Genomic DNA, 17,759 nt, shown 5'->3' with positions numbered 1-17,759 from the left:
TAAGACGGCCCTGCCCCCTTTTCCCTTTTGCTCCCACTCTCTCCCCAACCCTATGCTGTCTATAACAGTAATGTCTCACATTGAATGTAACAGGCCTGTGTGAAGGACTCTTCGAATTGAAAACAGGGACACTGTATGTAAATTTGTTACCCAAGAAAACAACAACAACAGCTTCTTTACTCTTGAACCCAGGGTTGGCATTTGAGTAAATGACTGTTTTCTTCCCTAAACTGCAGGAATATAGGAACATAGGACAGTGGCTCTTCTAGTTCAGTATTGTCTGCTCAACATTGTCAACATAAAATATGGGTCTTAATCCTTGCTACGTAATAGTTCTGCTATTGCAGGGTTGGGGAGCCTATTACAAAGTAGACACAAAGCTCTGCAGGTGGCTTTGTATTGGAGGCTGCATAGAGTCGTTTTGATCATTAACAGAATTGTGTGCACTGAGGGGAAGGGAAGCAGCCACCATATTAGTATAAAAATATAAGCTTTGGGTGCTTCATACATCTTTAGAGTTTCAAATGGAAAAAGGCAGGGGGAGGAATACTGAATAATTATAAACAACAAGAAGGAACAAGAAATGACTTTTAAAACATCTCTAACCATATTGCTACTCCTCCAGCATAACAATAGGATGCTGGAAAAATAAGATTGCAGGACACAAACCTCAGGTGTCAACTTGTCAACATGTTACATTTAAAGTAGTTATTAAAATCATTATGCCATCAAGTCTCAAAGTTTAGATACTCCAAAGATAGCAACCTGCTTTAATTGCTCACCACTTTTCAGAGAGTGGGGAGGTGGAAGGGGGAAGAGAGGGAGGGAGGGGGGAAACCTGTTAATACACAAGTTATTCTCAGAGGTTTCCCCCACCCACATCAAAAGGCAATCCGCACATGCCATAGATTCATCAATAAATAAAACCCCAATAGCAAGAGCAGTTGACTAAAATAAATATAGCTGGAGGCAGGGGGCAAATGCCCCCTGCTGGGCGGTGCTCGGGCTCCCGCCCACAACCACTCCCCTCTCTTTCAGGGAGGAGAGTCTTTGTAGAATCAAATCATAGGCTTTGAATACTGAATGACTAACTGGAGAGATACCTGCCCACCCATTTGCCCACTTTGGAACATAAATTATGACACCAGATAGGAATTTCTGAGAGTTTCCAGAAACACAACATGCATGTTGACATGGCTCTGCAGTTCCAATAATGACATTTATATTGTGTTTATCTGGGGAAATTAAGGTAAATGAACATAAACGAGTGCAGTCTAAAACATGTGAAGTGTGCAAAGCTAGTGTTCCTAATCGCCCGACTGGTATGTGTAAGATTAAAAACTAGTCTATGGGGATTGGATAGTAAACTGTTGGAAGGCCAGTGCTAACATCATTATTTATCTGTTCACTGATAGGCAGATCTTCTAACTGGACCTCAGTCATGTAACTGGGGCAAGCTCACATGAGAGCTTGTCGGCTGCTGAGTGTGTGAGTTAAATCCTGCTCTTGTGGCTCCAGGCACTTGTTCCATGCAGCTGTTTGCCTGATTCCTAAAACTGGATAAAGATTGATCCAAGAGTGCCTGCCTGGGTAGAGCATTCCACCAGCAGATATGTGGCTATAGGAGGAACATTTTATTATCCTCCCTCTCCCTGTACACCCAACTTCACAAGTCTGAAAGGGAAATTATTTTTGTATGGTAGCATTGAGCAATGAATGGGGAGCGGGGGAGTCTCAGGGGAGTACACATATTCCCAAAGCAAGCAAAATCTCTAGCTCCTCGGACCATGAAGGCAATGCACTGCCTCAACACCTAGAGGCAGACTGGTCCTGTATACCAGTTGCTTGTGGGTTTCCACTGTGAGAACAGGATGCTGAACTGGGTTGTACTGAGGCCTGATCCAACAGGCTCTTCTTACATACTCTTCTTATGTTGCTTTAGCTGCATTGCAACAGTTGGGGAAGTGGATGGTGGAGTGTGTCTGAAGTTTGTGTACCATTCCAGTGGTCTGTTCCTGTCCCCCCCCATTTCTCTGTCTCCCTAACAGTCAGACAACATTTAATGCAATAATGAGCATACTTAGTCTCCATGAACCTCTTTATTTACTGTCCCCTCCATTTTTGCCAGGAAAGGGTTTTAGTGATGTGATATGGAAAGTGAAAGGATGATACTTTTAGTTTCAGCTTCATATATATATATATATATATATATATATATATATATATATATGCAGGTTTTGGTGTCCTCGGGTGTCTTCCCGTGTAAAAGTTGGGGTGTCTAGGCGACGTTTCGACGAGGTCTCACTCGTCATCTTCAGGCTGGTGCTTTCGGCTTCTTGTTACTGGAACAGAGCAGGATCTCAGTGTTTGAGTTCCTATAAATACTGTAGAGGGGGTGTGGTGTATAGCCTCCAATGTTCTGGGCAGAGAGGAAGTTCCCAGGCTAGTGTGCCTTTTCTTCTTTTGTTCCTTAATTACTTGAGAGATATCTTGAGTGATTTCTTGAGTGATATCCTGAGTACCACTTAGGTGGGTCATTAGGTGTGGATTAGTTGTTAAAGTCTTTGTGTCTTGACCTCTTGAACTTTGTGAAGAGTTTTCCTGAGAAGATGGCTGTACTGTACTTAGTTGTGCTCTGGCTTGGCTTCGTGTATAGGGGCGAGCTGTGGTTTTGTGGCTTGTGTCAGCCAGATCTGGGAGGGCTACAGATAAAATTAGCAAAATCCTCCATAAACACAATATCAAAACAGCCTTTTGCACCAACCAAAAAATAGCCAATATCCTCAGAAACCCCAAGGATAAAATCCAGTTGGAAAACCAAGGGATCTATGAAATACCCTGCAAAGTCTGCCCAGCCACGTACATTGGACAAACAAACAGACGAATAAATGCACGTATCGCAGAACACAAGAATGCCGTCAAAAAAGAAGAAAAAACTTCCTCTCTTTTCCAACACATGAAAGAAACAGGACACGAAATTAATTTTGCAGATTCCAAATTGCTCTTTAACACGGAACATCACCACAAGAGAATAATCATGGAAGCCATCGAGATAGAGAAACACCCTCACAACATGAACAAGCGTGACGACACATCCCGCTTGCCAGACATCTGGAAATTAGCCCTCCCCACAAAAACTGACACCAGATCCAGAGGCACACAGAACGCCAACACCAATCAACCACACCAGACCCAAACCCAGACCCTCTCCACAGATGAATTACAGACACCATCCAGTAGCCAATCCATGGTGGCACCTCCGGATGCTGCACCCCCCTGCAATCCCTACACAGATCTGGCTGACACAAGCCACAAAACCACAGCTCGCCCCTATACACGAAGCCAAGCCAGAGCACAACTAAGTACAGTACAGCCATCTTCTCAGGAAAACTCTTCACAAAGTTCAAGAGGTCAAGACACAAAGACTTTAACAACTAATCCACACCTAATGACCCACCTAAGTGGTACTCAGGATATCACTCAAGAAATCACTCAAGATATCTCTCAAGTAATTAAGGAACAAAAGAAGAAAAGGCACACTAGCCTGGGAACTTCCTCTCTGCCCAGAACATTGGAGGCTATACACCACACCCCCTCTACAGTATTTATAGGAACTCAAACACTGAGATCCTGCTCTGTTCCAGTAACAAGAAGCCGAAAGCACCAGCCTGAAGATGACGAGTGAGACCTCGTCGAAACGTCGCCTAGACACCCCAACTTTTACACGGGAAGACACCCGAGGACACCAAAACCTGCATTCCTGTACCCGTGAAAATCTACGAAAGCAAATATATATATATATATATATATATATGTAATCCTATGTATCAAAGCTTTGCAAAGTTTTAGTTTCAGCTTCCTATGATAAGTACAATTAAGTACATCTTTAAGATTTATTTTAATATGACGTTATTGAGATGCCTCTTCTGAAAACCATTCAGGTGGATTGCTTTCTTTTAGTTCTGTGTGTGTACATGAGTGCACCTTCTGTAATTTTCCACCAGTACACACCAAGTCAATTGCTTTAATTTATTATTTATAATTGTTATAATTATTAATAATAATATCAGAATATTGACTATGCAACTTGAAAACATGAACATTATAAAGATGTAGACTGTCTGTCAATGATACACATTAACCAAATGTCTCCTCGGGGCTCAAAGGATTCCTGTAAGAAAGCTGATAACTCAGCTGACTGGCCACTTACCATGTGCGCAGAGACTATTCAGAAAAAAAGATGTAGAGAGCACCTCCATTATTAAAGTCTTGCTATGTGTGTTTGTTATTGTCAGCAGCTCCTCTTGGTAGGCTGCTGGTTCCACAGAGGAACAACATTAAGACAAAAATCTGTAGGGAAGTGATGAATTGCTACACCGATGGAAACAATTTAGTACTCATTGATAGTCCATAAAGAGACTGGGTGAACTCGCTAAAGTGACTCTGTATCTTAGACTCAAACTCTGCTTTGCAATGCCAATCTTGTGAATGTGAAAGCCATTCAGCTAAGAAAACAGAGTGCTTAATGAGGCAGAATATAATGACGTGAAAGGATACAGGGCACTCAACTCCAACTCAAATCAGAACAGAAAATTCCAAGTACAGGGATACCTGTACTTGGATTACAACCATAATCCATTCCGGACGTCCGGTTGTAAACCAAAACAGGTTGTAACCCAAGGCGCGCTTTCGCCAATGGGGCCTCCCCCCCAAAAAATTGGTTGTAATCCAAAAAAATGGATTGTAATCCAAAAAAAGGGACACACACTTCAGGGTTTGACGTTGTAACGGTTGTAATCCAAAATGGTTGCAAACCAAGGTACCACTGTATGGTACTTTGACATGTCAGTTTTCAGGCCTGATCAGTCATGTTTCTATGAGTTAAGTTTTTATTTCCTAAGAGAGAGAGAAATTATTGACCACAGCAGAGCTGCTTTCTTCTCTTAGCCTAATGAAATTTTTGAAAAATAGACCATTTCTATCTGTTTGATTGGGCAAAAGGGAAATTATTTTAGAATTCCATACCAGAACTCAAAATTTTATTTTACACTGAAATTAAGTGTTCTAGACTGCTTATCTCAGCCTTGAGGGAAGGGGCTTGACAGAGGCAGAACTCAATGGTTGGTGCCTGGTTGAATTTGTAAATTATTGGACAGAATTGGGTGGGTGTCAAAAAGACTCTGTCGGACTGGCTCTTAAATTTGCTTCCTTTTTGGACTCTGGTGACTTGACAGAATATCTTCTATTGTACAAACTACACCCCTTAAAGCTACATTGCGGCTTGGCAATGAATAATTTAACGAATCTACCTGAAGATGTTTTGTTGGCTAGTGCTGGCCGTACATAATATTAAGCTTACAACATACTGGCAGTGGGACATAACCTTCAGTTTGACATCTCTCTGTATTTACAGTAGCTGATGGTATCTTGGTCCCTAAGTTTGCACCTATTGGAGCAACCGTTTCTAGCTCATAAATGTGTTGCCTTCCCACATTCTAGAGGGATTATACTGGTACACCTTTGAGTAGGTAGGAACACTTTCTGCACATTGATTTAAGAGGACAAATGGACAAATAATACTTGCATGGATTTAAGATCTCTTTAGGCACTCTTTAAGAATTTCAGTGAACCCAAGGTGGAGGAATAAGTGTGTTAGCTCCACCCCTCATCGCCGGTTCAATCATCTTTCATATGTTGGAAGACCATCTTCTGAAGCAGGCAGCTTCATGGTGATCTATGCGTACAGAAGACTGCTTGCTTCAGACACCTGCCCTCCAACTTGTATGGAGTGATGAGGAAATATGAGGTGGAGCTAGCTCTCCGCACATCTTTCCTGAACAAGGCTAGGGGATGCCTAAAGAGAGATTTAGAAGAATATATTTTATCTTAAGAGAAGACTGTTTTATTTCAGCCCTTTAAAAAAAAAATCACCTTTTTTGGTAAGTCGCTTTTCAGGTCTTACAATACAACCACAGACAGTTTTGTGGGAAATGATTTTTAGCTTCTAACAGCTACTTAGATGCACATTAAAACAATTTACATCTCCTTGCCCTAATACCTTCCTGTCTCTAATTTTAATTTAGTGTGTACGCTCTTTCACAGCCTGCGCTTTAACTGTACTGTGTAAGAATAATTATTGCACCCCGCCTTGTCCTCTTTCTATGTGTGTGTCCTTAGGGGGTGGGTTATGGCGGCAGTTATGGTGCCATAAACAAATTGATTAGAACCAGAAATGAAATTGCCAGGGGAGGGAAGTGTTTTGTTTATTGGAAAAGGCAGAATGTGCCTGCTTGCAAATATTTAACCAATTTGGGAGAGAAAATGTTGCAGGAAAGCTTCCTGAAAGGTAAATGAATCTCTATTTTAGTGCACCATTCTCATTACCTTTAAGATTGAACATGAAAGGTCAGCAATGAAAGACTCATATTTGGTAAATTTTGTACTACAAGGTGCCATTTAAAATAAAAGCAAAGCCTTAACCCCCAATAAAGGGTGGTGACAACAATCACCTGAATACTGACACGTTCTTCTCTGCAATATTGTACTATAAACAGGAATGCTGGCTTTGCCCATATCATGATAGTCAGAGGTGGTAGAAGGAGCATTGGTAGGGCTCTCTGTGAAGACCAGATGACTCCACACAAGCCAGGTCTACCCCAAGCAACCTCAAGGATGCTCAGGTGGTACCATGGTAAAGCACTAGACGCAACACAGGAGGAACTGGTTGACTGTATCAGCAGCTGAAACTCCTGCTTCCTGTCATGTAATTTCTTACATTTATATACCACCTTTATCTTCCAAGAAGCTCCTGCATGTGGTTCTATTCCTCCTCCCCCATTTGATCCTCACAACAACCCTGTGAGGTAGGAAGGCTAAGAGTTTTTGAAATTGCTAACCCTAGGGCAAGTGCAGTAATATTTGGCTGGTCTATGATATAAAACGTGGAGGGCTATTTTTCTAGAAAACATGGTGCTGGAACTCACCATGAATGCCTCTCTTGTTCTCTTATAATGACAATAGTGTCCACCTGAGAGGTGGCTTGACTGCATCTAGCACAATATTTAGGCAGATGTTTAGGTTCCTACACTATGGGGTGGAGGAGAGGTTTCTAAGGAATCCTAAGGGAAGCTCTAAAAGAGGAAGTTGTTTTCATGTTTTTAAATATATCTTTCATGCAATTTCTCAAGGTGGCTCCGACAGATCACTACATTGTCTTGAATTTACACCTATTAAATATCAATAATAATGATGGTGGTGGTGGTGATGATGATGATGATGGTTCTTGTTTTCATTTTTTGAAAGTTCTTCATGGTTCACTAAAGGAAGAGTGTATTTTTCCTACAAAGTTGTGGATGTGCAGATTAGACACCTCTTATAGCGGGGTGGTCAACCTGTGGCCCTCTGACAACTGTCATCATCCTTGACCATTGGCCATTCTTGCTGGGACTGATGAGGGCTTGGAGTCTAAAGGAATCAAAGAAAAAGAATTAAGCCAGTGAAGAAGCAAGGTTCTGCAGGGCAGCCAGAGATGTCAGCATTGATTTTCTGTCTGACCTTTAGTTCTTGCTGTTGTTCGTAAGAAGATTTAGTTTGTAACAAATTAAAGACGCCATGGGATAAACTGCTGAGTCAGAGTGCTAACACGAAATGCTCACAGTGAGCATGTTTTTCATATCTGCCATGATGAAAAAAAGCCAACAGGAATATGATCAGTAGGCAGTCAAGAAAATGCTATTTTAATTAAGGAGCTGCCCATGGAAACAGTGATAATTTTAGACCAAATTAAATCGATTCCTTCTTGCTTTGTGTGAAACTATTCAAAGGGCACTTTGAGATTTCAGATGTATCTTGCAAGATAAATATTGCAACTAAAATCCTAGAACTCCACTGTGGGTTGGCTGCCATTCAAGTCTGGCTTGCACTGAAATTGAATTTCAGCCATGTTACGTGGGCTGAACAGTGGTGAGTCAAGCTCAGACCAGCTTCTGTGCATGTCAATTTGGTTGTCAGAGACTTTAAAGAGGGGCACAAACTTTTCAGTGGGGTGTAAGGATCCCACTGAAAAATGAAATCCTTCTCACCATTTTCTCTTTCTTCACACTTGGCCATTTTTACACACCAGATACACATAGAGAGAAGGGCACTTTAAGACGCTTCTCTGTATTATAATCCCACACCACTAGGGAATTGACCACATGGGCATGATTAATTCCATAGGACCTTGGGACCCGTCACCCTGGCAAGGAACCAATCAGGTTGGGAGGCGGGATCTCACCATGTGACTGTTTTGATTCACATGCAATCACCTGGAAATGGGAGTTCATCATAAGGAAGCAGCACCTCTCAATGGCGACCTTAGGCAATCTCTATAACCCTCACTCACATTCCTGACCACCGTGGGTGATATCAGGGCACTAGTTCCTTTGGCAATCATAATTCATATACTGACTTTGTCGGCAGGGACTGAAAAAGTAATGTGGGCAAAGGTAATCCTGGTCTAAAAAAATGGCAAGCTAGAATTCCTTTATTGGGCATACGATTCTGGCATGGGGGAGGAATTTGGATAGAAGCATTCTTTGTACAAAACCATGTAGAATCCTAAACATGTCCTTGTACTTATGCATCTACAAGCATTACCCACATTTGAAAGCTGAACCCATCTCACCAAGACATCACGTACTTGTGTGTATATCAGCCCTCAGTGTTTTCGATAAAGTGACCTTTGGAGAGAACTTTTAACATTTTCACAGATTCAGCCGTTTCATAGATTAAATCATTAACACGTTTACTTCAGATCTTGTGAAGTCACAGCTCGCTACTAAGGAACTGCCTTTAGGAAGTAATCTGGCTGTCAGACTGTGCGGGGGGGGGGGGAGGGAGTTCATCAGATTGAAGCCTTCGGTGGTCTCAATGGCTAAAAAGTTTCACTGGCTATCCCTCCCCGAATGCGCTGCTTTTCCAGTCAGATATAAAAATCCTTGTAAAACTCAGTACACAGATTGTAAAAGCAGTCTGAGATTTTGAGAAATAAAAACTGTTTATTCAGTATAGCCATAAATACAAATAAAAAAGGAGAAACACATTTTATAAGTCACAAAACTGGCTTGATGCAAAGCATCGGTTGCCTCTCCACATTTTAGGGAACCTAGGAAAATAAAAACAGTTAGGGCCAGCCCTATCATTGAGGAAAGGGAGCCAGCTGCTTCAGACAGCTGATATTGAGTGTCATGAAAGGCAGCATATTGCTAGCTATGTTACATGTTATTATTGTATTTTTATGCCCAGAGAGCAACACTTGCAGGATCAATTTTTTATTACAGTAGGGATATGTGAAGCTGTCAGTGGTGGCTGGTAGGGTGGAAAGCATGGAAGACAACAGTAGGTGGAGCCAAAATATTTTTAAAATATGGCAACCCTAACTTATTCTAGAAACATAACATTTTTTCACAACCCCAGAAAACAATTGGGGTATTTGATATAACTAAGTTATTTACTGTCAGATATATTATCAGGAGTATCTGGCAGAGTTCAGCTCTTGCAGCCAAGGGCAATGGAGTATTTAAAATCTGAGAAGTGACTACCTAGGCCAAAAATACTTCAGAAGTCTAGTCAGGAGGAGGATGAAGTCTCATGGGAATTCCATAAGCCTCTAAATTTTGGCAAGTAGAAAGGAAGTAATGTACAAGGATGGGACATGGAACGAACGGAGATGGGGGAGATTTCACCTAAACTGGAATTCAGCAATTGAAAAGTGTTGTGTTGTGTGTGTGTGTGTGTGTGTGTGTGTGTGTTTGTAACTTGTGTAACTTTCCCATCTGAGAGTTTTTGTGGCAAGCCAAAAGTGTTGAGAAAAGACTAGTAAAATTTCTCAAGTACATTTCATGCATCTGTTGGGTTTTTGGTATTGGAGCTTAGGGCCTGTGTTTAGATGTGTGGGTTGGCTGAGAGTCATTATGATTGGACACTTGAGAACTCTTGTATGCCCATCTGAGATTTGTGAGAACCCTAAAACATCCTCCCTCTGTACCTGACTGTGAGGGGAGTCCAAAGTTCTCTTCAGGAGAAACAGAAGGTGATGCTGTATGCAAAAAGACATGTACACATGCACTAGACTCATACTGGTGTGCCCATGGAAGGCCTCGTTTGCACCCGAGGGACTTTTTGAGTAATCAATGAACTTAAAATTCATCTTGAACTTGTTCTCCACAGAATAACCAAATTTATTTGAAAGAAAATGTATTCTTCACAACAAGGGAGGAAGGATGTTAGGACTCATGGGCAATAAACTAAAATATGCTTCTTGAAGTGTGTTTTTGAACTTCCCTCTTGTGCTTAGGAGAAAAAAGAAAGAAAAGAAGGCAAAGCAGCAGATAGAAGCAAGTCTCTGTACAATTATTTGAGACCTGCCCGATTGGGAGGCATCTTTTCGGTGACTTGATCTTTAAGTACTTATAGCATATAACTTCATCATGCATAAAGCAGGACTAGTGATGAGATTTCCTAGGGAAATAACAGGACAGAAGAAAGATGGTAAATTTCCATTAAAAGGCTTAATAGATTGGAGAGCTATTGTCAAATGGAAACTGAGGTAGAGCCAGTGGCGTAGCGTGGGGGGTGCAGGGGGGGCCGGCCGCACCGGGCGCAACATCTGGGGTTAGGGCAAATCCACGGGTTAGGGGGCGCAAATCCACGGGTTGGGGGCGCAAATCCATGGGTTAGGGGGCGCAAATTACTTGCCTTGCCCCGGGTGCTGACAACCCACGCTACGCCACTGGGTAGAGCAATGGGTTTTAGAGAAGCATCTCTACAGAAGGAGGTGAAGAATCACCAAGCCTTCTCTTTGGATTTCAACTAGCATCTGTTTGAATACATATAATTTTAAATTCTAAAGTGTTTTATTCATAATAGGTATTTACTTTCATTCAGGGTACATTTCTGGATCATCTCAACAAGACGAATAAGAAAGATGCACTTTCTGCAGCCACTGATTTGTATTTAATTATTTAAAAAACAAAACAAAAACCCAGCTTAAAAGATATGTATTTGAAAGGAAATCAGTTTGTAGATTGTAATGAATCTCAGGGGGAATGAAAAATAAATGACTTAAGTATACATAATAATGTTTGACAAGCTCTGTCATGATTGCCATTTTTTTTTTCATTTCATTTGTAGAAAATACTAATTAAAGTGAAAAAGAAGAAGCCAAGGGGAAATGTGGCTTCTTTAAATAGGCACAAATTGGGGGAGTAGGTTGCGAAAAGATATAATTTGGGGAAGTAAGATACCGATTTGCAAAAAATATATAAAAATTAAAGTTCCCATAATTCTTCCAAAGCTAACTCTAAGTCTCCCTGATTTGAATGAGACAGTTATATTTGTGCATAATTCTGCCATTTAAATAAATGGTAGTTCCAAATGCTTAGGTTTGGCCTGATGGAACATGACCAACAGGATGAGAATATATAACAGAGTTGATTTGGTCTACAAATATTTCCTCAAATGGCCATTTGGACATGGCATTAAGGCAGTGGTTTCCAGGGGCGCTGGAGCTAAAAGCCCATGCACTCTAAGGTTCCTCCTAATAGGACTGGCCCCATGCACAGACTTTGCATAGTCACATTCTGTTCCTCTGTTTGGGAGAGAGCTGTAGCTCAGTGATAGACCATATGCTTTACTTGTGGAAGACCCCAGGTTCTAACAATGACATTTCCAAGGACTGAGAAATATTCCTGTTTGGAAACCAATGATGAGCTCATTCTCGGAGCGTGGATCCTTGTGTAACCAAAATGCCACAACCCACAGACAAGCGGGAGGATCCACTTGGCTCACAGAAACCCACAGAATTCATTAGGATTTGCCTAACAAGCCCTGTCAGCAGAAGCCCTGTGCAAGGACTTCCAGTTGTACACAACTGTTTGTGATTCCCCACAGCTGATTGATATCTAAGCATGCTCAGCTGGCATGGACTGCTAGCTGACTGACAGCAGAGGAAAGTGAAACCTGTCTGTATGTGTGGGGAGGGAGAGAATGGAGTGGAATGGAGTGGAATGCAGTATTCTGGAAATGGGCATGGTTGGTGAGCTGACTGAAACTCTGAACAGGTACACACCACAGTGCAACATTTTGCAGATCCTATTTGTATGTCCCCAAACGCATGCAACCCGAGGCTACACAATACAGAGAAAGATCAGTTGTGGTGGGCAAGCTGTCTTTTTGAGTGTTTTATCTGCTGTTGCTGATATCATTGAGGACACCCAGGAGGTTCCATTAATACCACAGTCAATAATGCTGCTTCTTTATCACAATGCAGTACAAATCCTCTGCAAGTCATAACCAGTATGTCTCATGAACCTGCTGAGGTTAATTTTTGACTAACTATATTGTTCTCCCACAGTTTAAGGTAACTTACATCAAACCAGAAGACACCAGAATGCCCAATTTTATTCATCCATAAGCCAAATATGCTTAGTAAATAATAATAATGTGTTTTGCGAAATCCTGGTCATATTCTGTGAAATGATAAGAGCGAGGAAAGGTCTGCAAGAGCTCGTTGATATCATCTGGTATTTGCACGCTCATATGCAATAATATTATCCCTTTGATTTAGTTCTTCCTTTTTAAAGTACCAGAAGAGCATCATAAATAATAAATAATAACCATATCTCCATGCAAAACTGCTTGCCTAACATTTAAAAACTTAATCAAGCGATTTTATGGAACTCCTTTTCCCCTTTTTTTAAAAAAGTCATTTTGCAGTAACAAATACTTAACTTATGTAGAACACACAGAAGACTGTAGTAAAGCAGCCATTCCATCACAAGCATGGCAGGATTTAGTGGTACCTTAAAATGATCGGACTGGTTTTTCCATTGGCATACATCAGTTTCAGGTTTTGCTTCAGGACAATTTTTCAGCTGCACAGTTATGGTGTGCATTTAGGGGTGTGTGTGTGTGTGTGCGCGCGCGCAGTTGCCTGTGAAGAAAATGGGGAAATTATTAGATAACACATTGCAGAAGGCAGCAATCACTGTTTGTGGGAGATGGCAATGTTCAACACTGAAAATAAGTATTTAGGAACAGATGAAATTATCACCTACTAGGTCAGTTTTTGTCCATGGAGCCCATTCTTGTCTTCTGTCTGGTAGCAGCTCTCTTGGAACTCAGGTCAAGGTCCTTCCATCCTGTCTGATGGATGGGAGAGGTTTCAAGAAGAGGTTCCAGGGACTGAATCTGGGACTTCCTGCATGCAGAGCCATAACCCCTCCTACACTTTATGCCAGAAGGAAGACAAAAACAGCCACTCATCACTGAGAAATATGGAGAACGGTTTCTAGGGATTTCAACAGTCTTATCAAAATGCTTTAGGTTTCTTGTGTAGCTCCTCACATCTCACACCTGAGATGCACTCTGAATTTCCATTTAGGCAAAATTGGCCAGAAGATACAGAAAACCCCCCTAAGATGCACTGCTAGTCTTAAGAAATCCTCAACATCCCTCAGAGGTTTTGCTTGAGTAGGAATCCTCACATTTATTCAGGATTTAGGCTAGCTATGCAAAGAGAGGGCTGTGAGGGTCCTTTGAGATGGGAAGAAAATGGGGATTTAGTAGATCGATACATAGTAGCCTGTCTAAGAACTGTCAATTGCCAGTAGGAAGGGCTGGGGAATGTATTTGAAAGCCTGAAGAGCCACACTGCCCATCAGTATTGACAGCCTTGAGCTTGATGGACCAATGGTCTGTCTCAGTATAAGTCAGGTGCTGCTCAGCATTTGCATCCAATCAATGAGTGTATCACCATTGCCTTGTTGTTGTTTAGTCATTTAGTCATGTCCGACTCTTCATGACCCCATGGACCAGAGCACGCCAGGCACTCCTGTCTTCCACTGCCTCCCGCAGTTTGGTCAAATTCATGTTAGTAGCTTCGAGAACACTATCCAACCATCTCATCCTCTGTCATCCCCTTCTCCTTGTGCCCTCCATCTTTCCCAACATCAGGGTCTTTTCCAGGGAGTCTTCTCTTCTCATGAGGGGGCCAAAGTATTGGAGTCTCAGCTCCACGATCTGTCCTTCCAGTGAGCACTCAGGGCTGATTTCCTTAAGAATGGATAGGTTTGATCTTCTTGCAGTCCATGGGACTCTCAAGAGTCTCCTCCAGCACCACAATTCAAAAGCATCAATTCTTCAGCTCTAAAATTAGGAAAAGTTAAATGTGGCATGTAAAGCGGGAAAGCAAAGGAACACTTTATACCATGGGTAGGCAAACTAAGGCCCGGGGGCCGGCTCCGGCCCAATCACCTTCTTAAATCCAGCCCACGGACGGTCCAGGAATCAGTATGTTTTTACATGAATAGAATGTGTCCTTTTATTTAAAATGCATCTCTGTGGGGCCTGCCTGGTGTTTTTACATGAGTAGAATGTGTGCTTTTATTTAAAATGCATCTCTGGGTTATTTGTGGGGCATAGGAATCTGTTCATTTCCCCCCAAAAATCTAGTCTGGCCCCCCCCACAAGGTCTGAGGGACAGTGGACTGGCCCCCTGCTGAAAAAGTTTGCTGACCCCTGCTTTATACTGTATATGCTACTGAGGCCACAGTAAGTGGCAGTCTTTCTTTCATCACTGGCTGATTCAACCCCAGCAAAAAACATGGCCTGTGCCAGGGATGGGGGCACTTTTGACCCTCCAGATATCATTGGATTCCAACTCCCATCAGCCGCAGCCAGCATGTCAGGGTTGAAGGGAGTTGTAGTTCACTGACAACAGATTGCCCATCCCCAAACTATAGCCATTTTTTTTAAAAAAAATAATTATTCAGTTGTAGCCTGAAAATAAATAATGATTCAGTTGTAGAATCATCCTCCTACATATTTATTCCCTTCCCCCTTTTTATTCCTAATATTCAAGCAGCAATTTGTTTATTACTGTTTACTGAAAACAGCCCTGTAACCAAATTAAATGACTGTCTTAATTTCCATATGTGTTCTGCTGAAATGTATTTATGCTCTGAAGGTTTTGACCACACTAATGTGTGTGTCGTCGTCGTCCCCCCGCCACAGATAGAAATTAACATTTACACAGCCGTAAGCAAGATAAATATTCATTTTATTTATTTCCTTTTCCATAAGATTAAAAGACATGTTTCCTTAGCCCTAGAGGTAGCTGTCAGTTGGAAGTGCAAATTGGAGTGTGCAAAAATGTTATGCTCCTCTGCTGATAAAGCAAGTAAGAGCAAGTTTTTAGTTACAGGTTGACAAATTTGATTAACTTACCCAGTACAAAAAACCAACAACCCATCCCTCATATTTGTAACATTGGAATAACAACTAAGAATCCTTACTCTTCCTCTCTACAGGATTATGCTGAAAAGGAGAATACAATCGCCAAGGCTCTGGAAGACCTTAAAGCCAACTTCTATTGTGAACTTTGTGATAAACAATACTATAAGCATCAAGAGTTTGACAATCACATCAACTCCTATGACCACGCGCACAAACAGGTAAGTGCCTGCATTTTCATGACTGCCAAAATGATGTAAATAGCAAAGGTATTTTTTCCACTGCTGTTTTGTGCCTGAAACCCTGGTTGAAAATGAAAGACCTGTGGTTATAACAAGTGTGCGCCATTTTGAAGGAAGAGGGTACTAACAGACTGTCACTATTCAGGGGTTGGATTCTATCACATACCAGCAAGTTCAGGCTGCAGAATTATAGGATACATTTGCACCATATATTTAAAGCACTGTGGCACCACCTTCAACTGTCATGGCTTCCCACAAGGAATTCTGGGAAGTGTCATTTGTTAAAGGTGCTGAAAGTGGTAAACAGAGACCCCTTCAATTCTGCTTTGCAAGGAACTCTGGGAATTGTAGCTATGTGAGGGGAATAGGGGTCTCTTGACAACTCTCAGTACCCTTAACAAACTACAGGTCTCCAGATTTGCGGCGGGGGGGGGAGTCACGACTGTTTAAAGTGGTTTAATAGTGTTTTATATGTATTGTGTGGATGTGACCATAGAGTCTTGATCAACAAGCCCGCTTCTTGCAAAAGATCTGACTTTTTGAGATAAGGAAAGTGACGGGGAATTCATTGGAAAGTGTGGGACAACACCTTTTGACATCATCTAATCACTTGTTGGTGTTCTGCTGTTTTATTATATTTTATTGTGTTTGGCTACTATCTTATATTTGCCTACCTGGGGGTCAGCCCCTTTGAAATCAGCCAGACTTACCTTTGAGTAAACATGTACACAACTGCACTGTTTTCCCCCCTATATTATTAGGCACTTTAAAATGTTGCTAAAAGTTGGGATGGAAAGCGTAAAATTAATTACCGTAATTAAAATTTATTTCTCTATTATAAAACTTTCCAGTACTGGCGTCTTTGAGATTCTGAAGGACGTGTGAAAACTCACCATTTAATAAACAAGCATGACTACTAATGGTTCCTTCTTTAATATTTTATTCCTGTTTCTGATGCACCAGAACCAAAATAGCTTCAGAAGATTAGCAAGGGTTTCTTTCACTCTCAGCCCCATCAATTAAAATTTGCCTTCACTGATTAATATTGGACTCCTAACCAATTAATCAACTAAAGCGTTAATGGATTAATCTGCTGATTAAAGCTTGCAAGGCTCCATATGAGTGATTACATCCTCGGTGCTCTCCTGATTTGATTTCTTATCAATTACATCCACAGTAATTGCGGATGGCCTGAATGTACATGCTTGCCTTGTATAGACAGCTGTTGTCATGTTGACCCTAAGATTGGAGAATATAAGACATATAAAATAGTTAAGGTATTTTTTTTAGATGTTTGTGTTTTATTTGTATGCAAGCTTTTAACTTGTGCAATGACAAAACCAGGCAAATAAGAAGGTGACTTATGAGTTTGTGCGGTGTGAGACACCCTAAATTCCTGGATCCAATAAAAGTTAGAAATTAATCAAGGTTTGGAGAGTTAAACTATGGCAAACACTGAACCCCTGAATTAAGTTTATGTTAACAAACCAGGCCAGTCTAGTGATTGCTGAGTGTAGGTTATTAGGGGGACAAAGACTGGTGATGAGTAATCAAAAGATGAGTCATCAGGACACTCAGTGCCAGACAGCAATGGGAGGGAAGGAGCCCCTTCTTCTACATGGGTTTAGGGGTTTATGATTTCAGTTTGGGTGATGTAGGTTGGGGAGGGGGGATCCTTTTCAGTCTGTTAGCTGCAACAAGGAAGAAGAAAAGGGGGTCAGGGGCACCATGTGATAGCTGACTGTGATAACCTAAAGAGACAGAGAGCATGGCTGATTTCTCTGTTCTGAGACCCAAGCTTGCTGTGCCTATGGGAGAAGCAAGAGACCCTATTGGAATCTGAATGCTCTGAACTCTCTCAATCTAGATTCAGGCTGTAAATATGCATTAATAAACCATATATCATAAAGACACCACAGTCTCCGCTGTGCCTCATTGTTCCAAAAGAAAACATGAACCCTGTTTCATGCATGCCCGGTACCCTTGGAATCTCATATCCTTCAGAGATTGGGGTGGCACATAGCAATACAGTGGTACCTCGGGTTACATACGCTTCATGTTACATACACTTCAGGTTAAGAACTTTGCTTCAGGATAAGAACAGAAATCATGCTCTGGCGGCGCGGCAGCAGCAGGAGGCCCCATTAGCTAAAGTGGTGCTTCGGGTTAAGAACAGTTTCAGGTTAAGAACGGACCTCTGGAACAAATTAAGTACTTAACCTGAGGTACCACTGTACACTAAAA

At 41.6% G+C, this 17,759-nt stretch overlaps 1 protein-coding gene and 1 long non-coding RNA gene across 2 annotated transcripts in view; one reads left to right on the top strand and one right to left on the bottom strand.

Annotated features, from left to right (window-relative positions):
* The window catches only part of ZNF804A (zinc finger protein 804A), a 254,590-nt gene that overhangs the window by 152,984 nt on the left and 83,847 nt on the right, over positions 1 to 17,759 (top strand). Inside the window, exon 2 of the mRNA XM_081858908.1 lies at positions 15,351 to 15,494. Coding sequence (XP_081715034.1) covers positions 15,351 to 15,494 — 144 coding nt within the window. The remainder of the gene's footprint in view (positions 1 to 15,350; positions 15,495 to 17,759) is intronic.
* LOC309335933 overlaps positions 1 to 17,759 on the bottom strand; it is a 771,786-nt gene that overhangs the window by 707,050 nt on the left and 46,977 nt on the right. The gene's annotated exons all lie outside the window — the stretch shown is intronic.

The sequence above is a fragment of the Podarcis erhardii genome, assembly GCF_964252035.2.
Source record: "Podarcis erhardii genome assembly, chromosome: 1".
NCBI lineage: Eukaryota > Metazoa > Chordata > Lepidosauria > Squamata > Lacertidae > Podarcis > Podarcis erhardii.
This window is presented reverse-complemented; position numbering and strand designations above follow the sequence as displayed.